Below are 27490 nucleotides of genomic sequence, written 5' to 3'. Positions count from 1 at the left end.
TATGAGCAGCTGAGAAGTAAAATATGAACACACTTATTTCACTCCACGCCTCAACCACTGTTTGAGGAGCATGCGTTCGCTGCCTGACAGGTGATATTCTGCCCAAACTGTATGCCATGGACTCTCCAACCCAGTTCCTGCAGCTACCCAGTGATTCATTTGGAAAGTGAAATCTGTTCGGAAACATCGACAGTAAAATTTCTTCACAACAAAACAATTAAACTGTTGACAACCCCTCTGTGCACTCCATAAAGGAGCGCAAGGAGAGATGGAAACGCATGGTGGAGACATATTCTGTATAGCTAAAAAAGGTAATGTGTCACCCAATTATTTTAGAAAATAAAAAAGTTTAAATCCCTTTTACGAGGCTATTCAAAATCAAATTCAGTATAATTATAGGCTAACTCTGAGCCGCCCTGCAAAATCAATGAACCAACAGCGTCGCCAAGGGCAAAATGTTCTCTCCCAGACTCATGGACATAAATTTGAGCATAACAGTCAATATTAAAATGAAATAATAATCCACTCAAAGGCGATTACTCGAATGTGTTTAATTTTGGAGTATAGGCTAGACCAATTATGTACCAAAATCTGTTTGAGTATGATTTTTTTTGGCATGTGTAATATGTGGTAGGTTATGTATTGTATAACGGCTTAATCTTAATTCAGGTTTATTTTCTGGCTTGGCCTCATAACCCTATGCATTAACTGTGTATGGGTATTTTGAATTAATCATCACCTTAGAAGGCGTTTTCCATTTCGTTGTGTTAGGCTTTGAAACAGAATCCACAACAACCATGTTTTACACAGTTTCAACCTGCTGTTGAACTTCTTTCTTCAAATTTATCATCACAGTTAAGTGAGTTTTAAAAGCAAGATTCTGTTTGGATAAGTGTTTGATGTGATTTCCGATTGCTTTTGCATTGATGTCAGAGTGGTTAGAGGGACAATCGGGGCCTGATGTTATAGTTAGCAAGTTGGGTACTGCCAAAACATGTCCGGAGTGCATAAGAGGAGATTACTGTTACTCAATGGTCACGTGGAATTTTACTGCGGTCATGACTCATGACTGCTGGTGATGAGTCATGCAACAGCCCTATGATGACGTGGGTATTCAAGTACAGAGACAACCTTGACTGTGTAAAAACAGAAAAGTAACATAGGAATCTGAACAGAACTGATGTCCTGACATGGAGGACAACAGTGGACGTACCTTCTTCAATTTATTCTCAAACAGGAAGTGAAGTAATTTGTCTTCCTCCTCAGTGCACTGTTGGCTCAGAGGAAGTGAGTCCAGGAAGTCCTTTTCTATCACACACAAAAATGACCAGTCTTCAAATGAGGGGCTTCAGTCCAAAAAAAAAATAGTGCATTTGGAAAGTATTCAGACCCCTTGACATTTTGTTACGTTACAGCCCTATTCTAAAATTGACCGTTTCCCCCCCCCCCCAATCTACACACAACACCCAATAATGACAAAGCAAAAATAGGTTTTTCGAAAAATTATTCAGACCCTTTATTCAGCACCTTAAACAGCCTCGAGTTTTCTTGTGTATGAAGCTTGGCACACCTGTATTTGGGGAGTTTCTCCCATTCTTCTCTGCAGATTTTGGGGCGGCAGGTGGTGTAAAACATTAGTGGTTAGAGCGTTGGGGCAGTAACCGAAAGGTTGCTAGACCGAATCCAAGAGCTGACAAGGTAAAAATCTAGCATTCTGCCCCTGAACAAGGCAGTTAATCCACTGGTCCTAGGCCATCATTGTAAATAAGAATTTGCTCTTAACTGACTTGCCTAGTTAAATAAAAAAATATGCTCAAGCTCTTTCAGGTTGGATGGGGAGTGTTGATGAACAGCTATTTTCAGGTCTCTCCAGAGATGTTAGATCAGGTTCAAGTACAGGCTCTGACTGAGCCATTCAAGGACATTCAGAGACTTGTCCCAAAGCCACTCCTAGGTTGTATTGGCTTTGTGCTTAGGGTCGCTGTCCTGTTGAAAGGTGAACCATCACCCCATTCTGAGGTCCTGAGTAGGTTATCATCAAAGATCTGTACTTTACTCCGTTCATCTTTCCCTCGATCCTGACTAGTCTCCCAGTCCGCCGCTGAAAAACATCCCCACAGCATGATGCTGCCACCACCATGCTTCACAGTAGGGATGGTGCCAGGTTTCCTCCAGACGTGACACTTGGCATTCAGGGTAAAGAGTTCAATCTTGGTTTCATCAGACCAGAGAATGTTCTTTCTCATGGTCCGAGAGCCCTTTAGATGCCTTTTGGCAAACTAAGTTGGCTGTCATGTACTCTACCATAAAGGCCTGATTAGTGGAGTGCTGCAGAGATGTTGTCCTTCTAGAAGGTTCTCCCATCTCCACAGAGGAACTCTGGAGCTCTGTCTCCCCCGATTGCTCAGTTTGGATGAGCGGCCAGCTCTAGGAAGAGTCTTGGTGGTTCCAAACTTCATCCATTTAAGAATGGAGGCCACAGTGTTCTTGGTACCCTTCCCCAGATCTGTGCAGACACAAATGTGATATTTCATTCGGGATGCACAATTAAAAGATATATAATAAAAAAAAAAAAAGAGGTGAACATATCGGAATAGGCCGATATTAGCTAAAAATTCCAACATCGGTATTGGCCAATGTCTAGTTTAACGCCGATGGTAAAAACCGATGTCAAATCTACCATGCATACCTATATAACGTAGGTACATGCCGTAGTGACGCCACATAAAATGTTGTGCTATACGCGCAACACAGCATTCCTAAACGAGCCTACTGTCTGCCGTGTGGATCGAGCAGTCAACAAGTCGAGCAGTCATTTGAAAGAGTAAAACAACTTCAGCGAGACAATTCAAAAGCGAAATCCATTAAAGCCAAGATAACGGAATTCATTCATTGCCCTTGACAATAAACCGTTCTCTGTCATGGGTGATGCTGGCTTTCGCCTATTGGTTGAGCACCGGTACGCACCACCAAGTAGTACCAAGCTATTTTTCAGATGTTGCCCTATTACACAGTAATAGCATCACTGCTATTAGCTTCACAACATACATACTATGGAACGCCGTTTGGGTCTTTGCGTGTCAAAAAAGATACAGTAGCACTGTCAACAGCTGTACAAAAAAAAAAAAAAAAAGTCTGCCAACAAGCAAACACCAGCCATGAACTATGGGTTTACAATACCGCGTTGGTAATAAAGCATCATTTGTTCGACTGCAACTTCTAGGGTAGCTAGCTTTAGCTTGGTACTTAGCTAGCAGCAATACATTCAGCCTGAAAACAATGACCAGTAGAAACTGCAGTCATTTTCATTATTCTAAGCAATGGTTTAGCAATCCTTGTGAGTAAGTATTAACTAGGTTGCCACTTGTTGTTCACCTATTGAAATTGAACTTCAGTTCATGAAAATAAATAGCGAGCCAGCTACTTAACCCTGTTGCCCAAAGCTAACGTTATAAGCAGCCAGCTAACTTCATCTTGCTAGTGAGGCTCCAACTGACCGGGTTGTGTGTTGTGAAGCTTTCCACAACAAGGATTAGGCACAATAGAGGAATTTGAGGTTTGCCTTCAAAATAAAAGTGCCATTGACAGTGATGCAAATAGAATATTTATTCCATCCTTTTATTTTGAAGGCTACCCGCAAAATCCACTATTGTGGCTAATCCTTATTGTGGATACCGTCACATAGGTGGGTCCGACCATCAATCAAATAAGAACGGTCTTATAAATTAGGGTTATTTTAGATGACACCTATATAGTTAGTTAGCTAACTATAGCTACTGAAACAGGCGTCGTTTTTCTATATTTTTGGGGAAGAACACTGTTTGCATCCATTCTCATATCTTTTAGCCGTACCCTTACCCTACTCTGTTCCTCTGGCGATGTATAGGTGAATCCAGGCCCTGCAGTGCCTAGCTCCACTCCTATTCCCCAGGCGCTCTCTTTTGATGACTTCTGTAACCGCAATAGCCATGGGTTCATGCATGATAACGTTAGAAGCCTCCTCCCTAAGTTTGTTTTATTCACTGCTTTAGCACTCTGCCAACCCGGATGTCTTAGCCGTGTCTGAATCCTGGCTTAGGAAGACCACTAAAAACTCTGAAATCTTCATCCCTAACTACAACATTTTCAGACAAGATAGAACGGCCAAAGGGGGCAGTGTTGCAATCTACAGCAGAGATAGCCTGCAGAGTTCTGTCCTACTATCCAGGTCTGTACCCAAACAATTTAAACTTCTACTTTTAAAAATCCATCTCTCTAAAAACAAGTCTCTCACCGTTGCCGCCTGCTATAGACCACCCTCTGCCCCCAGCTGTGCTCTGGACACCATATGTGAACTGATTGCCCCCCATCTATCTTCAGAGCTCGTGCTGCTAGGTGACCTAAACTGGGACATGCTTAACACCCCAGCCATCCTACAATCTAAACTTGATGCCCTCAATCTCACACAAATTATCAATGAACCTACCAGGTACCACCCCAAAGCCTTAAACACAGGCACCCTCATAGATATCATCCTAACCAACTTGCCCTCTAAATACACCTCTGCTGTTTTCAACCAAGATTTCAGCGATCACTGCCTCATTGCCTGCATCCGTAATGGGTCAGCGGTCAAACGACGTCCACTCATCACTGTCAAACGCTCCCTGAAACATTTCAGCGAGCAAGTCTTTCCAATCGACCTGGCCCGGGTATCCTGGAAGGATATTGACCTCATCCAGTCAGTAGATGATGCATGGTTATTATTTTTAAATGCCTTTCTCACCATCTTAAATAAGCATGCCCCATTCAAGAAATTTAGAACCAGGAACAGATATAGCCCTTGGTTCTCTCCAGACCTGACTGCCCTTAACCAACACAAAAACATCCTGTGGCGTTCTGCATTAGCATCGAACAGCCCCCGTGATATGCAACTTTTTAGGGAAGTTAGAAACCAATATACACAGGCAGTTAGAAAAGCCAAGGCTGGCTTTTTCAAGCAGAAATTTGCTTCCTGCAACACAAACTCAAAAGTTCTGGGACACTGTAAAGTCCTTGGAGAATAATAGCACCTCCTCCCAGCTGCCCACTGCACTGAGGATAGGAAAAACTGTCACCACCGATAAATCCACTATAATTGAGAACTTCAATAAGCATTTTTCTACGGCTGGCCATGCTTTCCACCTGGCTACCCCTGTCAACAGCACTGCACCCCCCACAGCAACTCGCCCAAGCCTTCCCCATTTCTCCTTCTCCCAAATCCAGTCAGCTGATGTTCTGAAAGAGCTGCAATATCTGGACCCCTACAAATCAGCCGGGCTAGACAATCTGGACCCTTTCTTTCTAAAATGATCTGCCAAAATTGTTGCAACCCCTATTACTAGCCTGTTCAACCTCTCGTGTCGTCTGAGATTCCAAAAGATTGGAAAGCAGTTGCGGTCATCCCCCTCTTCAAAGGGGGGGGACACTCTTGACCCAAACTGCTACAGACCTATGTCTATCCTACCTCTCTAAAGTCTTCGAAAGCCAAGACAAACAGATTACTGACCATTTCGAATCCCACTGCACCTTCTCCGCTATGCAATCTGGTTTCAGAGCTGGTCATGGGTGCACCTCAGCCACACTCAAGGTCCTAAATGATATCTTAACCGCCATCGATAAGAAACAATACTGTGCAGCCGTATTAAGAGGTCGACCGATTAATCGGAATGGCCAATTAATTAGGCCGATTTCAAGTTTTCATAATTGGTAACCGGTATTTTTGGCCACCGATTTGCCGTTTTTACACCTTTATTTACCTAGGCAAGTCAGATTAAGAACACATTCTTATTTTCAATGACGGCCTAGGAACGGGGATAACTGCCTTGTCCAGGGGGGATTCGGGGATTCATTTTTGCAACCTTCTGGTTACTAGTCCAACGCTCTACCCACCTGCCTTACATTGCACTCCACGAGGAGCCTGCATGGCAGGCTGACTACCTGTTATGCGAGGGCAGCAAGAAGCCGAAGTAAGTTGCTAGCTAGCATTAAACTTATCTTATAAAAAAACAATCGTAACATAATCACTAGTTAACTACACATGGTTGATGATATTACTAGTTTATCTGACGTGTCCTGCGTTGCATATAATCGATGCGGTGCCTGTTAATTTCTCATCAAATCACAGCCGAATTCGACAAACAGGTGATGATTTAACAAGTGCATTTGCGAAAAAAAGCACTGTCGTTGCACCAATGTACCTAACCATAAACATCAATGCCTTTCTTTAAAATCAATACACAAGTATATATTTTAAACCTGCATATTTAGTTAATATTGCCTGCTAAAATTAATTTCTGTCACTTCTCTTGCGTTCCGTGCGAGCAGTCCGGGTATATACACAGCAGTTTGGGCCGCCTGGCTCATTGCGAACTGTGTCAAGTCCATTTATTCCTAACAAAAGCCGTAATTAAATTTGCCAGAATTGTATATAATTATGACATAACATTGAAGGTCGTGCAATGTAACAGGAATGTTTAGACTTAGGGATGCCACCCATTAGACAAAATACGGAACGGTTCCGTATTTCACTTAAATAATAAACGTTTCGTTTTCGAAACATTAATGACCAAAGTCTTGTATTTCTTTGTGTTATTATGTTATAATTAAGTCTATGATTTGATAGAGCAGTCTGAGCGATAGTAGGCAGCAGCAGGCTCGTAAGCATTCATTTAAACAGCACCTTCGTGCGTTTTGCACGCAGCAATTCGCAATTCTTCAAGCATTGCGCTGTTTATGACTTCAAGCCTATCAACCCCCGAGATTAGGCTGGTGTAACTCATATGAAATGGCTAGCTAGTTAGCGGGTGCACGCTAATAGCGTTTCAAACGTCACTCGCACTGAGATTTGGGAGTGGTTGTTCCCCTTGCTCTACATGGGTAACGCTGCTTCGAGGGTGGATGTTGTCGATGTGTTCCTGGTTCGAGCTCAGGTAGGAGCGAGGAGAGGGACGGAAGCTATACTGTTACACTGGCAATACTAAAGTGCCTATAAGAAAATCCAATAGTCAAAGGTATATGAAATACAAATGGTATAGAGAGAAATAGTCCTATAATAACTACTACCTAAAACTTCTTACCTGGGAAAATTGAAGACTCATGTCAAAAGGAACCACCAGCTTTCATATGTTCTCATGTTCTGAGCAAGGAACTTAAACGTTAGCTTTCTTACATGGCACATAATGCACTTTTACCTTCTTCTCCAACACTATGTTTTTGCATTATTTAAACCAAATTGAACATGTTTCATTATTTACTTGAGGCTAAAATGATTTTATTGATGTATTATATTAAGTCAAAAGTGTTAATTCAGTATTGTTGTAATTGTCATTATTAAAAAAATCAAATAATAATTAAAAAATATATATAAAATAAAAATTTGGCAAATTAATCGGTATTGGCTTTTTTTGGTCCTCCAATAATCGGTATCGGCATTGAAAAATCATAATCGGTCGACCTCTAGTACTCATTGACCTGGCCAAGGCTTTCGACTCTGTCAATCACCACATCCTCATTGGCAGACTCAACAGCCTTGGTTTCTCAAATGATTGCCTCGCCTGGTTCACCAACTACTTCTCTGATAGAGTTCAATGTCTCAAATCGGAGGGCCTGTTGTCCGGGCCTCTGGCAGTCTCTATGGGGGTGCCACAGGGTTCAATTCTTGGGCCTACTCTTTTCTCTGTATACATCAATGATGTCGCTCTTGCTGCTGGTGAGTCTCTGATCCACCTCTACGCAGACGACACCATTCTGTATACCTCTGGCCCTTCTTTGGACACTGTGCTAACTACCCGCCAGACGAGCTTCAATGCCATACAACTCTCCTTCCGTGGCCTCCAACTGCTCTTAAATACAAGTAAAACTAAATGCATGCTTTTCAACCGATCGCTGCCTGCACCTGCCCGCCCGTCCAGCATCACTACTCTGGACGGTTCTGACTTAGAATATGTGGACAACTACAAATACCTAGGTGTCTGGTTAGACTGTAAACTCTCCTTCCAGACTCACATCAAACATCTCCAATCCAAAGTTAAATCTAGAACTGGCTTCCTATTTCGCAACAAAGCATCTTTCACTCATGCTGCCAAACTTACCCTCGTAAAACTGACCAACCTCGACTTTGGTGATGTCATTTACAAAATAGCCTCCAATACCCTACTCAATAAATTGGATGCAGTCTATCACAGTGCCATCCGTTTTGTCACCAAATCCCCATATACTACCCACCACTGCGACCTGTACCCTCGCTTCATACTCGTCGCCAAACCCACTGGCTCCAGGTCATCTACAAGACCCTGCTAGGTAAAGTCCCCCTTATCTCAGCTCGCTGGTCACCATAGCTGCAACCACCTGTAACATGCGGTCCAGCAGGTATATCTCTCTGGTCACCCCCAAAGCCAATTCCTCCTTCGGCCGCCTCTCCTTCCAGTTCTCTGCTGCCGATGACTGGAACAAACTACAAAAATCTCTAAAACTGGAAACACTTATCTCCCTCACTAGCTTTAAGCACCAGCTGTCAGAGCAGCTCACAGATCACTGCACATAGCCCATCTATAACTTAGCCCAAACAACTACCACTTCCCCTACTGTATTTATTTTGTTCCTTTGCACCCCATTATTTCTATTTTGCACTTTTTACACTGCAAATCTACCATTCCAGTGTTTTACTTGCTATATTGTATTTACTTAGCCACCATGGCCTTTTTTGCCTTTACCTCCCTTATCTCACCTCATTTGCTCACTTTGTGTATAGACTTATTTTTCTACTATATTATTGACTGTAGGTTTGTTTTACTCCATGTGTAACTCTGTTGTTGTATGTGTCAAACTGCTTGCTTTATCTTGGCCAGGTCGCAATTGCCTACCTGGTTAAATAAAGGTGAAATAAATAAGAGCTAGCTATCTTTTCTTTTCTTTTTTTTGGACTAGCACTGTAGGTGCGTGAGACAACTTTACCAGCGTCATAGCATACGTGTCGATGAATCGTTGTGACATATGGGGAATAGGGAACGTGAGCTGGGTTTACCGTCGTGAGACAGGTTAGTTTTACACTACATAAAAAATGTATGAACACGTTTAATTATTATGTAACGTGCAGTCATAGTCAGGTCCTGATTGTTCAACAAGCTTATTTGACACGTGAAATAGTATATTTTTGGACACGCAAAGACCCAAACAGTGTTCCATAGCAAAGACCCAAACTGCGTTCCATAGGAATCCTGGTTGAGAATGAAATGACTCAATGAAAACAGCACAGCAAGTAAGTAAAAGAAATAGGTTTTGACTATGTTTTACTGGTAATACATAAATGCCATAAAAATAACTTTTTGATCAGTGTGCTGTGTGTGTGTAACCTTTATTTAACCAGGCAAGAACAAATTCTTACTTATAATGACGGCCTACCCCGGGCCAATTGTGCGCCATCCTATGGGACTCCCAATCACGGCCAGGTGTGATAGAGCCTGGATTCAAACCAGGGACTGTAGTGACGCCTCTTGCACTGAGATGCAGTGCCTTAGACCGCTGCATCCATGTGTGTTAACTATTGAACTTTACTAGAATGCTTAAAAGTTTGCAAAAATTAACAAAAATATTGGTTATCGGCATTTCTTTTTTGGCAAGGAAAATATCAGATATTGGCCAAAAATGTCATATCAGTGCATCCCTATATTTCATTTATTTTTATTTTATACATTTGCTAAAATTTCTAAAAACAGATTTTGGTGGATTGTGTGTAGATTGAGGGGGAAAAAACGATTTAATCAATTTTAGAATAAGGCTGTAAAGTAACAAAATGTGGAAAAAGTTGAGGGGTCTGAATACTTTCCGAATGCACTGTATACACTCATAGCATACATGGTACAACTATATTTACCTTACAGAAACATCAGTAAGTACAGTATATCATTATTGAAAACAATGGTACAAAATAATCTATATTACTCCTGCTACACACGTGCAAAACCTATAAGTTTCACCTTCCTGAGCGGTCAGCATGTGATGGGACGTTAAAAGGTCGAAGGCTTCAAAGCAGTACACGTCCAGTTTCAAGGCCTCTTTGTAGCTGGACGTGGCCAGAGGCCGGTTGTCCATAGCATCATAGATCTTCCCCCGCAACAGACAAATAGAACTGTCGATCTGAGAGGGGGTGAGTGGGAAATGAGGGAGAGAGAGGGAGCTAAAGAAAGATGTGAGACCACAGGGGTCAGGACCACTGAAGCAGCATCAGTCGGGGAAGCCTCCAGGGGCCACTGACATAAAGACCCACACATACATTTTGTATGAATGTGGCTACTGGGTGAACGACAGACCCCTTTAATAATATGATGGTGATAACTACAAAAATGAAAATGTATAGCTTTCAAAAGGAACAATTCATGAAAATGCAGCCAAGGGGTCTTTGAATACTGTGTTGCCATATCAGTCACCCACAATACAGTATGCAAATACTGTAGTTAACCTGTAACCACAACACCATAAATGTGAAGGAACTGGGGCTTTTTTTAATCACACTAAGAGGCTTGAACACAAACCTGGCATTACAGGGCCACAAAAACAAAATTGGACCCTATTGTGTCAGAGCTGAGACTCACAGAGGCAGGGCTCATCTCCCAGTCCTCAGGCGACTGTTGTATCCCGTGGTCCTCTTTGACACTCCGGTCCAGCAGCTCCTTGCTGGCTGGCTCCTCCATGTCCAGGATGTCTAAGGCCTGCTGGAACTCTTTGGCAGCATACTGCACAAAACAAACAATAGGTTAGTGCTTCCAATGGGTCAGGTCAGTTAGGAGCATGGTGCTGGTAAAATCAGGGTTGTGGGTTTGATTCCTGCATAGGCCACATAATTAATATGCATTAATATGCATTTGGCTAGGAAGACGCTGCTAAATGACCATATTGGGGAATAACAGCACACAAATACGATGCACTTGTACTTGTCTCTAGTCTGTAAGTATAAGTAAAACAGAGTGGAAAGTAAACAAAGTGAGAGAAAACATGTTCAAAAGACACAAAGGTATAGCTAAAATACAAGGGTGGGGGAGGGGGAAGCCTACAGCTTTTGTACCATAAAAAAAAGGGATTAAAAAGTATCTAAATAGACACGACATAGGCCATATAGTCCTTGGGCCAGAGGGCCACTTTCAGGAGGCAAAGTCTAATTATGATTTTCATTAACAGTCATGTCTGTGGATTATATTTTGGTATCATAGCCACATTTAGCTACCTCCGATACATGGCCATCACTGCATGAAATTAATGATATGTTCGCAAGGAATAATGGCGCCAGAGGGCTGGCGACGTTTTACAGGCTCCTAACTAATTATATAGGTCTACAGCTGCACCATCGAGAGCTTCCTGACTTTTTGCATCACCGCTTGGTATGGCAACTGCTCGGAATCTGACCGCAAGGCACTACAGAGGGTAGTGTGTATGGCCCAGCACATCACTAGGGCCAAGCTTCCTGCCATCCAGGAACTTTATACCAGGCAGTGTCAGAGGAAGGCCCTAAAAATTGTCAAAGACTCCAGCCACCCTAGTCAGACTGTTCTCTCTGCTACCGCACGGCAAGTGGTACCAGAGCACAAAGTCTAGGTCCAAAAGGCTTTTAACAGCTTCTACCCCCAAGCCATGACTCCTAAACAGTTAATCAAATGGCTTGCATTTTATTATTATTTTATTACTTAAATAATACTACAATACTTTTTATTGTCTATGCAAAGTCACTTGACCCCTACCTACATGTACAGATTACCTTGACTAACCTGTACCCTTGCACATTGACTCGGTACACCCTGTATATAGCCTCAAAGTTATTTTATTGTTACTTTTTTTCTTACCTTAGTTCATTATTTTGTTTATTAGCAAATACTTTACAAAAAAAGTCTGCATTGTTGGTGAAGGACTCGTATCTAAGCATTTCACAGTAAGGTCTACACCTACAATTTGATGTGATTGTGTTTATGACCCCTACACAATTATTTGAGCCAACAGGATCAGGGTATGAAACGTAATTTTGTATTATCAGGGAACAGTCTTTAAAAACTAAGGCAATTTGATATGTTAAATTCATAAAACACATTAAGATATGAAACAATTGTAATGGTAATGATATCTCTATTGGCTCACCTTTTGGGTGTCAAAGGTAATACACATATGCATTTTGGGCTATATCGAACCAGAATGGACAATATTGGGATGTGCTCTATTGCCACAAGGTACCCTGGATCAGGGGTACTCAACTACTATTTGAAAAGGTCCGGTCACATGTTTCCTAGATGGCAAAGGTCCGGATGGATATTGTAAATTATCATCTTTGTAACCCCACCTCGCGACCCATGCAACCCCAAACCATTCACACTACTTGTTGGCGGCGAGAACATTTAGCCATTTTAAAGCTCATACCCCTCAATTATACATATTTTGACATGGGGTGAAAGAAAGTCGTAATTTTAAAGTGAATTTCCTGCTATTCTACAAATTTTGCCATGTCGTGTTATGATACCCGACTGACTAATAAAAAAAAATAAAAAAATCAGTCGAGGCCCCAGAGCACGTAATCTGGCCATAACTACAATATTTAGATAGCGAGAAGGACTTATACTATACACCAAGTCACTTGGCTCTGTCATATCCTCACATGGTCTCTCCAATCATTGCTACGCAGACGACACACAATCTTCTCCTTTCCCCCTTCTGATAACCAGGTGGCGAATCGCATCTCTGCATGTCTGGCAGACATATCAGTGTGGATGACAGATCACCACCTCAAGCTGAACCTCGGCAAGACGGAGCTGCTTTTCCTCCCGGGGAAGGACTGCCCGTTCCATGATCTCGCCATCACGGTTGACAACTCCATTGTCTCCTCCTCCCAGAGTGCTAAGAGCCTTGGCGTGACCCTGGACAACACCCGCTAACCGCAACACCCGTTCTCCGCTAACATCAAGGCGGTGACCCGATCCTGTAGGTTCATGCTCCACAACAGTCGCAGAGTACAACCCTGCCTCACACAGGAAGCGGCGCAGGTCCTAATCCAGGCACTTGTCATCTCCCGTCTGGATTACTGCAACTCGCTGTTGGCGGGGCTCCCTGCCTGTGCCATTAAACCCCTACAACACATCCAGAACGCCGCAGCCCGTCTGGTGTTCAACCTTCCCAAGTTCTCTCACGTCACCCCGCTCCTCCGCACACTCCACTGGCTTCCAGTTGAAGCTCGCATCCGCTACAAGACCATGGTGCTTGCCTACGGAGCTGTGAGGGGAACGGCACCTCCGTACCTTCAGGCTCTGATCAGTCCCTACACCAGAAGGGCACTGCGTTCATCCACCTCTGGCCTGCTCGCCTCCCTACCTCTGCGGAAACACAGTTCCCGCTCAGCCCAGTCAAAACTGTTCGCTGCTCTGGCACCTCAATGGTGGAACAAGCTCCCTCACGACGCCAGGACAGCGGAGTCAATCACCACCTTCCGGAAACACCTGAAACCCCACCTCTAAGGAATACCTGGGTAGGTTAAGTAATCCTTCTACCCCCCCCCCCCAAAAAAAAGATAGATGTACTATTGTAAAGTGGTTGTTCCACTGGATATCATAAGGTGAATGCCCAATTTGTAAGTCGCTCTGGATAAGAGCGTCTGCTAAATGACGTAAATGTATAATTTACCAATCTTGCTAACCAGCTAACATGGCCAGTAGTTGATCAACGGAACATTTGACAGGTAAAAATAGATCTACAAGGTCTGTCAGTGAATGACATGAGGAAAACTGCCCTGCAATACCAAATTTCAAATGTAACCTTGTATATTCTATTATAACAATTCTCAAAAGCAGTAAGTTAAAAGCCTGACAGTTCCTATAAAACATTTTTTTTTAATATTTAACACAGTCCTTCTGACCCCATTCTCAGTCCGGATCTGGACTGCAGTCTGCCAGTTGAGTATGGCTGCCCAAGATGATAACTATACCAAATACATACAGGACAAGGAGATCCATTGGGGAATTTTTTTTAGCAGTTTTTTTTAACAGTTCAAGTCAGAGGTTTACATACACTTAGGTTGGAGTCATTAAAACTTGTTTTTCAACCACTCCACAAATGTCTTGTTAACAAACTATAGTTTCGCAAGTCGGTTAGGTCATCTACTTTGTGCATGACAGAATTCCAATGGGTCAGAAGTTTAAATACACTAAGTTGACTGTGCCTTTAAACAGCTTGGAAAATTACAGAAATGATGTCATGGCAGTAGAAGCTTCTGATAGGCTAATTGACATCATTTGAGTCAATTGGAGGTGTACCTGTGGATGCATTTCAAGGCCCATCTTCAAACTCTGTGCCTCATTGCTTGACATCATGGGAAAATCAAAAGAAAATCAGCCAAGACCTCAGAATAAACATTGTAGACCTCCACAAGTCTGGAAATTTCTCCCAAGAATGAACTAAACGCCTGAAGGTACCACGTTCATCTGTACAAACAATTGTACACAAATAAACACCATGGGACCACGCAGCCATCATACCACTCAGGAAGGAGATGCGTTCTGTCAGAATGCGTCTCCTTCCTGAGCGGTATGTCTCCTAGATATGAAGGTACTTTGGTGGTGCAAAAGGTGCAAATCAATCACAGAACAGCAGCAAAGGACCGTGTGAAGATGCTGGAGGAAACAGGTACAAAAGTATCTATAGCCACAGTAAAACGAGTCCTACATCGACAAAACCTGAAAGGTCGCTCAGCAAGGAAGAAGCCACTGCTCCAAAACCGGCATAAAAAAAGCCAGACTACGGTTTACAACTGCACATGGGGACAAAGATCATACTTTTTGGAGAAATGTCCTCCGGTCTGATGAAACAAAAAATGGGAACTGTTTGGCCATAATGACCATCGTTATGTTTGGAGGAAAAGGGGAGAGGCTTGCAAGCTAAAGAACACCATCCCAATCGCGAAGCAAGTGGGTGGCAGCATCATGTTGTGGGGATGCTTTGCTGCAGGAGGGACTGGTGCACTTCACAAAATAGATGGCATCATGAGGTAGGAAAATTAGGTGGATATATTGAAGCAACATCTCAAGACATCAGTCAGGAAGTTAAAGCTTGGTCGCAAATTGGTCTTCCAAATGGACAATGACCAAGCATACTTCCAAAGATGTGGCAAAATGGCTTAAGGACAACAAAGTCAAGGTATTGGAGTGGCAAAGCCCTGACCTCAATCCTATAGAAAATGTGTGGGCAGAACTGAAAAAGTGTGTGCGAGCAAGGAGGCCTGCAAACCTGACTCAGTTACACCAGCTCTGTCAGGAGGAATGGGACAAAATTCACCCAACTTATTGTAGTAAGCTTATGGAAGGCTACCCGAAACATTTGACCCAAGTTAAACAATTTAAAGGCAATGCTACCAAATACTAATTGAGTGTGTATGTAAACTTCTGACCCACTGGGAATGTGATGAAAGAAATAAAAGCTGAAATAAATCATTCACTACTATTATTGTGACATTTCACATTCTTAAAATAAAGTGGTGATCCTAACTGACCTAAGACAGGGACTTTTTACTAGTATTAAATGTCAGGAATTGTGAAAAACTGAGTTTAAATTGCATTTGGCTATATATATAGGTATATATATATGAGTCATCATAGATTTTGTCAATCAGTCCTAACAGCCTATTTCGAAGATGGCCGCCATTCCTTTCAATGGGAAGAAACTGCATTGATTTTGCATGGCCATAACTGAATAAATAATTGGTGTAATAAGACCAATAATTGCATAAAATGTGTTACAATGAGGACAACCCAAAATGATGGCCCATGCAAGTTATGTATTTCGCTAAATAATTACCAGAATAGTGGTTAAAAAAAATAAAAAATCTGAAAAGGATAAAAAAACAAATTTTTGTAGTCATTTCAATTACATTAAGATTTTTTATTTATTTTTTATCTAACTTGGCAAGTTAGTTAAGAACAAATTGTTATTTACAATGACGGCCTACCGGGGAACAGTGAGTTAACTGCCTTGTTCAGGGGCAGAATGACAGATTTATAGCTTGTCAGCTTGGGGATTCGATCAAGCAACATTTCGGTTACTGGCCCAATGCTCTAGGCTACCTGAAACATTTTTACATTTTAGTCATTTAGCAGACGCTCTTATCCAGAGCGACTTACAGTAAGTAGTGAATGCATACATTAAATATACTGCTCCAAAAAATAAAAGGAACACTTAAACACAATGTAACTCCAAGTCAATCACACTTCTGTGAAATCAAACTGTCCACTTAGGAAGCAACAATGATTGACAATACATTTCACATGCTGTTGTGCAAATGGAATAGACAACAGGTGGAAATTATAGGCAATAAGCAAGACACCCCTAATAAAGGAGTGGTTCTGCAGGTGGGGACCACAGACCACTTCTCAGTTCCTATGCTTCCTGGCTGATGTTTTGGTCACTTTTGAATGCTGGCGGTGCTTTCCCTCTAGTGGTAGCATGAGACGGAGTCTACAACCCACACAAGTGGCTCAGGTAGTGCAGCTCATCCAGGATGGCACATCAATGCGAGCTGTGGCAAGAAGGTTTGGTGTGTCTGTCAGCGTAGTGTCCAGAGCATGGAGGCGCTACCAGGAGACAGGCCAGTACATCAGGAGACGTGGAGGAGGCCGTAGGAGGGCAACAACCCAGCAGCAGGACCGCTACCTCCGCCTTTGTGCAAGGAGGAGCAGGAGAAGCACTGCCAGAGCCATGCAAAATGACCTCCAGCAGGCCACAAATGTGCATGTGTCTGCTCAAACGGTCAGAAACAGACTCCATGAGGGTGGTATGAGGGCCCGACGTCCACAGGTGGGGGTTGTGCTTACAGCCCAACACCGTGCAGGACGTTTGGCATTTGCCAGAGAACACCAAGATTGGCAAATTCGCCACTGGCGCCCTGTGCTCTTCACAGATGAAAGAAGGTTCACACTGAGCACATGTGACAGAGTCTGGAGACGCCGTGGAGAACGTTCTGCTGCCTGCAACATCCTCCAGCATGACCGGTTTGGCGGTGGGTCAGTCATGGTGTGGGGTGGCATTTCTTTGGGGGGGGGCCGCACAGCCCTCCATGTGCTCGCCAGAGGTAGCCTGACTGCCATTAGGTACCGAGATGAGATCCTCAGACCCCTTGTGAGACCATATGCTGGTGCGGTTGGCCCTGGGTTCCTCCTAATGCAAGACAATGCTAGACCTCATGTGGCTGGAGTGTGTCAGCAGTTCCTGCAAGAGGAAGGCATTGATGCTATGGACTGGCCCGCCCGTTCCCCAGACCTGAATCCAATTGAGCATATCTGGGACATCATGTCTCGCTCCAGCCACCAACGCCACGTTGCACCACAGACTGTCCAGGAGTTGGCGGATGCTTTAGTCCAGGTCTGGGAGGAGATCCCTCAGGAGACCATACGCCACCTCATCAGGAGCATGCCCAGGCGTTGTAGGGAGGTCATTCATACAGGCACGTGGAGGCCACACACACTACTGAGCCTCATTTTGACTTGTTTTAAGGACATTACATCAAAGTTGGATCAGCCTGTAGTGTGGTTTTCCACTTTAATTTTGAGTGTGACTCCAAATCCAGACCTCCATGGGTTGATAAATTGGATTTCCATTGATTATTTTTGTGTGATTTTGTTGTCAGCACATTCAACTATGTAAAGGAAAAAGTATTTAATAAGATTATTTCTTTCATTCAGATCTAGGATGTGTTGTTTTCGTGTTCCCTTTATTTTTTTGAGCAGTGTACATTTCATTTCATGCATTTTTTTGTACTGGCCCCCCCGGCGTTGCACACACCATTCTGGCGCTGCAAACACCATGCTCTACCAACTGAGCCACAGGGAAAGCTGTTCTAGAAGCATTCACTGATGTCTAATAATTAAAATGATATGCAATATGATACTATAAATTGTGTTAACAATAAAATGTTTTTGTGAAATCTGCCCCATACATTGCACTATGAGATCCCATAGGAATGCATTACGTCCAGCAAAGAGGTACAGGGAACCCATTCTTGCAAAATGCCTTCATAATGAGTGCACACAAGTTGACAAAGTTAGGAGAAGTGTAAACAATGATCCCTAGTTTTGCAGATTTAACCATAGGTTAAACATTTCCCAACATGGCCACAAACCAGCTCCACTGGTTTTAATAATAGGTAGAATATGCCTAATGACAATTAAATATTTTAGTTATGCAGATAACCAATTCAGCCAGGTTTGCTAAATATCTAATCTTTGTAAAATAGATTAGCAAAATGCTTCAAACAACTGTTTTTGGTCTGTATTTATAGCTAATTTTTCTATGTAAAACAACATATGTTTGTATGAATATTATACATATCTTTCACTGTTTTGTAGTGATTATAATGATATGCCATATTGTGAAAAGTAAAAGCTGTCTTAAATGCTGTCAAACTACATTCCAACATTAACTTTCTAACAAACCACCTGATAATTAGGGGACATCAACATACATAGCTGGTGTATTGAAGCCTTAGGTTTAGCTAGACACGTTCTATAGATCGTGTCTAGCTAACCCTATCTATGGGAAAATACATTGTAGTGTACATCCTACTGAAATATGTACTGGTTAAAGCAGGGTTCTACAACCCTGTTCCTGGTGCACTACCGTCTGTTGCTTCACTCCTACCCTATTCTAGCACACCTGATTCTAATAATTAGCTGGTCGATAAGCTTAAAAATCAGCTTAGTTACAACTGGAGTTGGAGTGAAAACCGACAGGAGGGTAGCTCTCCATGAACAGGGATGGAGAGCCCTGAGTTAGAGACTGCTGAGGGTTGTCGAGGGCATCAGCAATGGTCCAAATGCACAAAGGCTGGTTATTTTTGTATTTTTGTCATTTTCCCCCTCCCCCCAATATCCAAATTGGTAGTTACAGTCTTGTCCCATCGCTGCAACTCCTGTAGGGACTCAGGAGAGGCAAAGGTCGAGAGCCATGCGTCCTCAGAAACACAACCCTGCCAAGCCACACTGTTTCTTGACACTGCTCGCTTAACCAGGAAGCCAGCCGCACCAATATGTCAGAGGAAAGACTGTATAACTGGCGACCGAAGTCAATGTGCATGCGCCCGCCCCAAGGAGTCGCTAGAGCGCTGCGCCACTCGGGAGGCCCATAGGCTAAGGTTTTTCTAATCACCAATGGCATAATTTCTATAACATTTGTCAACCAGCTGCTGAACTAATGGCTGCCAAATTAGGTAACACATCACTAAATAACTTAAGGTTAAAAGGTTAGAGAGCATAAGTTTGAAATCATGATGGTCAAGGACAGAAGTTAAAGGTTAAATAAAAAATTATCACAAGTATTCCTTTTTAGAGAATGTGTTTACCTAAATCTGTGTGAACTCAACAAATGACATAGCACACATTTCATCTTAGCATTGCAGGTGACAACTATAAAACCAATATGATACCAGATTTGGATCTCTTGGTATCATTTCCCACTAGGCCATGACCAATTTTCCTTAAACAAATATGTATGCATTTCTACTACTTCTAACATTTTTGTTTCATAAGATGAGTCAGTCTAGGTAAATCATTAGAACCTTTCCCAAAACCCATGGTTTTTAAGATAAGCTCCACCCAATAAAATGTTAAATTGTTGTTTGATAGTCATTTTCACTGAGCATGTGAACATTCCACCTTGTCTCAAATGTCCTTTAACAGCCTTCAAAAGATTATTTTGCATAATTTCCCATACAATCAATATATAAAAATGACTATAAAAGTGAACCCATTTTCCAGAAGGTCCATGGACTAATAGGAGGATGGAGAGTTTGAACAGGTAGATTTCATCACAAGAAGTAGCTTAATGTTAATACTCACGTGGCATCTAGCAGCGAGATATTGACACGCACCATACAACTGTGAAATGAAAGATACATATTGGGAAAATGAAAACCAAAGCACAAGCTGACAGACAACTTTTCACCTCAACAATGGCACCAGCATTTGCCCATTCATAGACAGTAACACTAGCATGTTAGCGTCTATTTACAAATATCTGGCATATGAGGGAAATGCCGACAGTCTAAATGTTAAAGGGACCGTTCAAAAGCGTTAAACTTCATAATCATAATCTCCAGCACCGCCCCAACATCAACATGCACTACATAACCAAAGGTATGTGGACACCTGCTCATCAAACATCTCATTTCAAAATCATGAGCATTAATATGGAGTTGGTCCCCCTTTGCTGCTATAACAGCCTCCACTCGTCTGGGAAGGCTTTCCACTAGATATTGGAACATTCCTGCAGGGATTTACTTCCATTGAGCCACGAGCATTAGTGAGGTCGGGCACTACGTTTTCCTGGCATCCGCCAAGCCCAGATTCATCCATCGGACTGCCAGATGGTGAAGCGTGATCAGCACTCAAGAGAACGCGTTTCCACTGCTCCAGTGTCTAATGGCAGCGAGCGTTACACCACTCCAGCCGACACTTGGCATTGCGCATGGTGATCTTAGGCTTGTTGTGCGGCAGCTCAGCCATGGAAATCCATTTCATGAAGTTCCTGATGAACAGTTATTGTGCTGACGTTGCTTCCAGAGGCAGTTTTGAACTCGGTAGTGAGGACAGATGATTTTTACGTGCTTCAGCACTGGGCGGTCTCTTTGTGAGATTATGTGGCCTACCACATGGCCGGCTGAGCAGTTGTTGCTCATTGACGTTTCCACTTCACAAAAACGCCGTATTTCTGTTTTGTAGTCCAAACAATGGTTTCCAATGACGTCAACCAATTATTCGAGAATTAGTAGGCAATCCCTACTCACAATTGGTCATAAATCACACGATGCACATATTTGACTACAAAACAGAAACACACAATTTTTCACATACAGTGGTTACGCCACTAAAAGTTCTGCGATTATGCTGCGGTACTTAGAGGTAATTTGTGGTTTAATACGGTACCCTGCGTCACCACTTCATTGCTCCAGAACAGCGCAAGGGGGAGTCAGAGCACCGATTATGCTTTTGGGTCCTACTGCCTCTCTAACTGACAATGAATGGGCGACATAAACCTAAATAGAAAGTGATAATTGTACACGACTTCAGTATTACTTACTAAAACTGTTGTTAGACTAAAGGTTATTATTTTATTTTGCTCTTACTGTAGTACACTCCCGACCGAACGGTCTAAGACACTGCGTAGCAATGCAAGCCGTGATGCTACAGATGCTGGTTCAATACCTGTGCCGGCCTCGACTGGGAGACCCATGAGATGACTGTAGGTTTTTGGTTTCTCTCCCTCTAAAAACATAAATAATTCTAAATAACAAACTGGCTTTATTTACAAATGAGTAACAATGTCTCACCCCATATTCAAGAATTTACAGCAATATTTTTCATCAAATTGGACGTCACTTTGCGTTCTTCCACATGTGCCGTGTGGAAGGAAATTTGCAACACAAAAAAAACATGGAGTGTGAATGCGACACAGAGCACGGAGACCGTACCTAAAAGAGGGGTTACTTCGGTCGCATGGACGTTGTTTGGTATGAAAAGTCTGACACGGACTAGAAAACCGACCTCTGCAAAATATGTCGCAGGCCAGTCCCGTCAACAGGCTCAAATACCACTAACCTCTTAACACCTACGCAAGAATCATGTGAAACAGTACGGAGAGTCTCTACGGATGAGACCCAAAAAAGTACAGTCGAGTGCTCAAAACAAACCCAACTCAGACGTTGCAAGAGGCTTTTGCCCGCGGCACACAATATGGCAAAGAGTCACGAAGATAACAGCAGCCGTTACAACTTACATCTGCAAAGACATGTCCCCAATTTACACGGTTGAGAAACAGGAGTTAAGTGAGTTGGTGATAACACTCGACCCAAGTTACCAAATACCTTTTATTTGTTGAGCATAATTAAAAATGTAATAAGAAATAAGGCTTTACATGGTCATTTTATATAAACTATTTATTCATTGAATTTACAGAAAAAGTGTATATCTTGATATGTATCGTTATCGGGATGAGACTTTGACCATGTCGCCCAGCCCTATCCTTTAGATTTACAACTTGGAGTCCACCTGTGGTAAATTCAATAGATTGGACATGATTTGGTAAGGCACACACACACACCTGTCTATATAAGGTCCCACAGTTGACAGTGCATCTCAGAGCAAAAAGCAAGCCATGAGGTCGAAGAAATTCTGAGCAACAATTGTGTCGAGGCACTGATCTGGGGAAGAGCACCAAAACATTTCTGCAGCATTGAAGGTCCCCAAGAACACAGTCGCCTCCATCATTCTTAAATGGAAGAAGTTTGGAACCACCAAGACTCTTCCTAGAGCTGGCCACCCGGCCAAACTGAGCAATCGGTGAAGAAGGGCCTTGGTCAGGGAGTGGCCAGACGGAAGCCACAACAGCCCGCTTGGAGTTTGCCAAAAGGCACCTAAAGGGCTCTCAGACTATGAGAAACAGGATTCTCTGGTCTGATGAAACCAAGATTGAACTCTTTGTCCTGAATGCCAAACGTCACGTCTGGAGGAAACCTGGCACCATCCCTACGGTGAAGGATGGTGGCAGCATCATGCTGGGCGGATGTTTTTCAGCAGATGTTTTTCAGCAGAAGAGACTGGGAGACTAGTCAGGATCAAAGAAAAATGTTTGCGCCTTTAAAGTACAGAGAGATCCTTGATGAAAACCTGCTCCAGAGCGCTCAGGACCTCAGACTTGGGCAATGGTTTACCTTCCAACAGGACAATGACCCAAAGCACACAGCGAAGACAATGCAGGAGTGGCTTCGGAACAAGTCTCTGAATGTCCTTCAGTGGCCCAGCCAGAGCCCGGACTTGAACCCGATCGAACATCTCTGGAAAGACCTGAAAATAGCTGTGCAGTGACGCTCCCCATCCAACCTGAAAGAGCTTGAGAGGATCTGCAGAGAAGAATGGGAGAAACTCCCCAAATACAGGTGTGCCAAGCTTGTAGCGTCATACACAAGAAGACTGAAGGCTGTAATCACTGCCAAAGGTGCTTCAACAAAGTACTGAGTAAAAGGTCTGAATACTAATGTAAATGTTCTGTTTTTTTATTTTTAAATACATTTGGAAAAAATTCTAAACCCTTTTTTTTCTTTGTTATTTATGGGGTATTGTGTGTAGATTGAGGGGGGGACAATTTAATACATTTTAGAATAAGGCTGTAACTAGGGATGCACGATATCAGTAAGTATATCGGAATGGGACTAGATTTGCTAAAAATATCAACATGGTTCGATGTCTATTTTAACAGCGATGTGCAAAACCGATGTCAAAGTTGACGTGCATACCTATATAACGTAGGTGCATGATGTAATGACACCACGTAAAGTTTTGCGCTACAAGTGCAACACAGCATTCCTAACCTAGCCCACAATGTCTGCTGTGTGGATCGAGCAGTCAACAAGTCGAGCAGTCATTTGAAAGACAGTTGTCTCGCTGAAATTTTCTTAAAGGCGAAATCCAATAACACCAAGATAATGAAATTCATTGCCCTTGACAATCAACCATTCTCTGGTCATGGGTGATGTTGGCTTCGCCGACTGGTCGAGCACCGGTACACACTACCAAGTGAGCTATTTTTCAGATGTTGCCCTACAGGAGTTATACAGTAATAGCATCACAGCTAAAAAAGCTTCACGACTGAAATTTGGACCAGCGATGTCAGCCCCATGAGCATGCCGAGTCTGACAGCACAGTGGGTCGTCGAGGATTTCGAACTGAGGAAAGTCGTATTGCACGCTCATGAATATGCTGGCTGTCATACCGCTGCTACCATTTCAATGGCAATTGATAACATCATTGAAACAGGAACACGCTACCAAGCTCCATTCGAACAACTGACACGAGAAATAAGCTCATCACCTGCACCTGCAGCAAAAGTGATACCCTCTGTCATGGCATTGAAACTCATGTTCAACAAAACTGCCGACACAGGCTGTGAACAAGAGATTCGGTGGCATTCTCTTTACTGTGTCACCACCATGCTTGATGCTATGTACATGGCCCACTACTTCGATGCAGACAAGAAACAGGGTTTACGTGAAATGTAACAGACACAGCTGGACAAGATGGAAACAGACACAGTGACAGTGCGCACCGAGGAAGAAAGGCCACGTACAGAGAGCTGAAACTTCACTGCTTGACTTGTATGATGAAATCCTGGTTGAGAATGAAACGACTGAACAACAAAACAGCACAGCAAGTAAGGAAAATAAATAGGTTTTGATTATGTTTTACGAGTAATGGGGACATGTAAATATAAACAATGTTTTTTTGGGGTCAGTGGGGTGTGTGTGTGTGTGTAACCTTTAACTAGGCAAGTCAGTTAAAAACAAATACTATTTTCAATGACGGCCTAGGAACAGTGGGTTAACTGCCTTGTTCAGGGGCAGAACGACAAATGTTTACCTTGTCAGCTCGAGGAATCGATCTTGCAACCTTTCAGTTACTGGCCCAACACTAACCACTAGGCTACCTGCCGCCCCAAAGCATTTCATGGGTAAAGATAGAAGTGCTACAGGTGGTCATTTAGACAGGTTACATTGGCGTTTAATATTTTCGCTGAACACCTGCAGTACCTCCGGTTGAATACCCCTGGTCTAAACCTTAATACTCGTCGCTTGCAATGCGGTTTTGGAAACATTTAAAACTTTACTTTTCATATAAGCGATAAATATTTTCAAATACAAAAGACACGCTTACTGTACAGTTTTAGTTGCACGCGGCTGAATTTTGAATAACGCAATTCATGCTTCCAGCCGAAGTACAACATTTGAGTGCAGTAGAAGAAAATTCCATACACTGGCTGAATGCATGTGTTATTCAAAACACAGTGCTAAAACTGCAAACAGTAAGTACATTTTTTTTGTACTAATCCAAGTTCCAGAAGGTTTTCAAAATCGTATCGCAAGTGATAATTATTAAAGTAATGACATGTCATTAGTCAGGTTGCATGCAAGCCTGAGTGCCCCACAGTGAGCGCGGAGTTGACATACAGAAATATGCTGGTACTCAGGGAGCCAACCAGGTGGTCTTACCTGATCTAGTTTGCGTGAGCGGAGGGCATGGGAGGCTCTGTGGTACTGGGAGGTGAGGTAAAGGCACTGTGCTAGCCAGTAGATATCCTGGGGGTCTTCTGTGAAAGGTACAACTTCAGTTAAATAGAGGACTAACTTACCTTCTATAGTAACCTAGTCAGATGATCTCATCAAATCAAGAAGATTACTCACCATGAGACAGGGATGCAATCTTATCTGCCCAAAATAAAGCGCTTTGATACTGTTGCTGCAAACAAAACAGACAGGAAAGGCAGCATGAAAGCAAACATTCTGAATGTATTAACTAGAAGTATGAAACTGATACTGTCAGGAGCTGTCAATACTCACTGATACAAGTTAGCAGTTATCTAGCCACCCTACAAGTAGCCCCTGAATTTAACCAGAATCTAGGTTGAATATGGCGATTCTCCTTTAAGCCCAGGAAGCAGCCATTCAACTTGCCATTCAACAGCTTTTCAAGCAACTATCGTCATTACTGCCGTCACACCGATATGTACTTCCAAAAAATGTCTAAATAAAAAGTTACATGCAACCAAAAAAATGCCTTGTCTGGAAATAATCTAAGTATTGTTTTTGACTGAGTGTGCTTGCACCAAATCCACCTCTTCAGCACCTCCTGCAATATTAGGAACTAAATTAAAATATACAAAATAGAATTATAAACTAGGTGGTTCAAGCACTGAATGCTGATTGGCTGACAGTACATATGGTATATCAGACCATATACCACAGGTATGACAAAACATTTATTTTACTGCTCTAATTACATTGGTAACCAGTTTACAATAGCAATAAGGCTATTATGCGTTGTGCCTAAGAACAGCCCTTAGCCGTGGTATTTTGGTCATATACCACAACCCCTCGTGACTTATTGCTTAAATATACAATCACTGTAAACATACCGTATATTGTCTACTTAATCCCCCTTGTATGAAATATTATTGCATTCTGTGTAGTACAGGTGAAATAGATTGATATGACATTCATCCACTGTTGTAGGTGATAAAACAGATCTGTATCTAACGACGAGATGCTCATATCTCTGCCCTGACAATGGGAGTCATTGTCCCAGACGCGAAGGCAGGCGACAAGTTTAGGTCCAAAATAAGCCCATACTTCCCTGCTGCTGGATCAGCTGATCTGTGCATGGCATTAATTACAGATGTTTTAGGTGGTGCAGAAGAGGTGGATTTGATGCATGCACACTTGGTGAAAAACAATACCAATGCCTTTTTTCGGTTGCATATAACATTTTATTTAGACATTTTTTGTAAGTACATACCAGCCATGACTACAGTCGATCAGCAAAACTCCATTCTTTGGTAAGTACCAATCGCATTTAGACATTAAGCTTGAAAAGCTGATGAATGGCAAGTTGAACGGTTTCGTAAGCATAAAGATATCATCTTTCATATCAGCGAGAAATAATTAAAAAGGTCAAATTGATACAATAAATCAAATGTATTTAAAGCCCTTTTTACATCAAGATGTCACAAAGTCCTACACACCTTAATAGGGTTAGTTTTACCAAATGGTCTTATATCCAAGTTACAGTGCTTGTTTACGGAAAACAAGAGGCGGCCACCTGCGCTAATTATCCATCTTGTATGTTCCCAACACCTGTGTAAGCGCAATTTAGGAAGTGTAGTTTCGTCGGATGGAGGCACCCATAACTGTATGGATCTGTGCAAAACGGCTACAACTTAATTGAATGATTCTCTCTCACTAATGAAGCAAGGGCCATATGTTTTGAAATCCAGATCGCAAGCGACGGTTGACGTGTCTAAACGTTATCACAAAGCATCGGGATTGTAGTTCAGATAAGGCAGTCGTGGGCGAAGTTAACGACTGAGAACTGTAGGGAGAAGGCAGAATGTCGCCTAGAGTTTGAGAGCTATGAATGGGGTAACCAGCTACCGTAGTCCAAGTACACAACGTGCGTTAACTAGCTCAGGTCACTGACTTAGGTAGCAGGGAAGCTAACTAGGTACTAAGGTTAGCATAATGTTGATATCTGAGGAGCTAGCTAACGCAAGTGTGTGTTAGACATCTGGAAACTGTAGACTTGTCATTATGAACAGTAGTCCATTCATTTAGCTAGCTAGCCGGTACAACAAATTACGGTAATCTGACAGCGACAAACTAGCCAACTACCAATTTAGCACATCTAGTCTACGTTTCTTACCTGATCAATGTAGTGTCGTACACGTTTTCGAAGTCTGTCGAGATTCATTGTGATTGTCCTAATGCTCCCTTTATACATCAAAGCGTAACATTTTCATTCAGCGAGAAATAAAACCATCGTGTGAAAATAAGATCGTAAACTAGCTACGCAAGGAACCCCCCCCCCCCCAAAAAAAAAACAAAAAAAAGTCCGCGGTCTTCTTGCATCGGGAGTGTCAC

General features: G+C 42.6%; 1 protein-coding gene across 7 annotated transcripts in view; it reads right to left on the bottom strand.

Annotated features, from left to right (window-relative positions):
• The window catches only part of LOC106581643 (cell division cycle protein 16 homolog), a 46451-nt gene extending 19001 nt beyond the window's left edge, over positions 1 to 27450 (bottom strand). For 2 of the 7 annotated variants that reach the window (XM_045704361.2, XM_082966928.1), the window contains exons 1-7: positions 27273 to 27450; positions 25259 to 25313; positions 25067 to 25179; positions 19866 to 19904; positions 10608 to 10748; positions 9993 to 10152; positions 1214 to 1308 (exon numbers count right to left, since the gene is read on the bottom strand). In XM_045704361.2, coding sequence (XP_045560317.2) covers positions 1214 to 1308; positions 9993 to 10152; positions 10608 to 10748; positions 19866 to 19904; positions 25067 to 25179; positions 25259 to 25313; positions 27273 to 27350 — 681 coding nt within the window. In that variant the 5' untranslated portion in view covers positions 27351 to 27450. The remainder of the gene's footprint in view (positions 1 to 1213; positions 1309 to 9992; positions 10153 to 10607; positions 10749 to 19865; positions 19905 to 25066; positions 25180 to 25258; positions 25314 to 27272) is intronic. The other 5 variants (XM_014163798.3, XM_045704362.2, XM_045704363.2 and 2 more) reach the window with 5 other exon arrangements.
• Between the last annotated feature and the right edge of the window lie 40 nt (positions 27451 to 27490).

The sequence above is a fragment of the Salmo salar genome, chromosome 21 (genome assembly GCF_965601325.2).
Source record: "Salmo salar chromosome 21, fSalSal1, whole genome shotgun sequence".
Classification (NCBI taxonomy): domain Eukaryota; kingdom Metazoa; phylum Chordata; class Actinopteri; order Salmoniformes; family Salmonidae; genus Salmo; species Salmo salar.
This window is presented reverse-complemented; position numbering and strand designations above follow the sequence as displayed.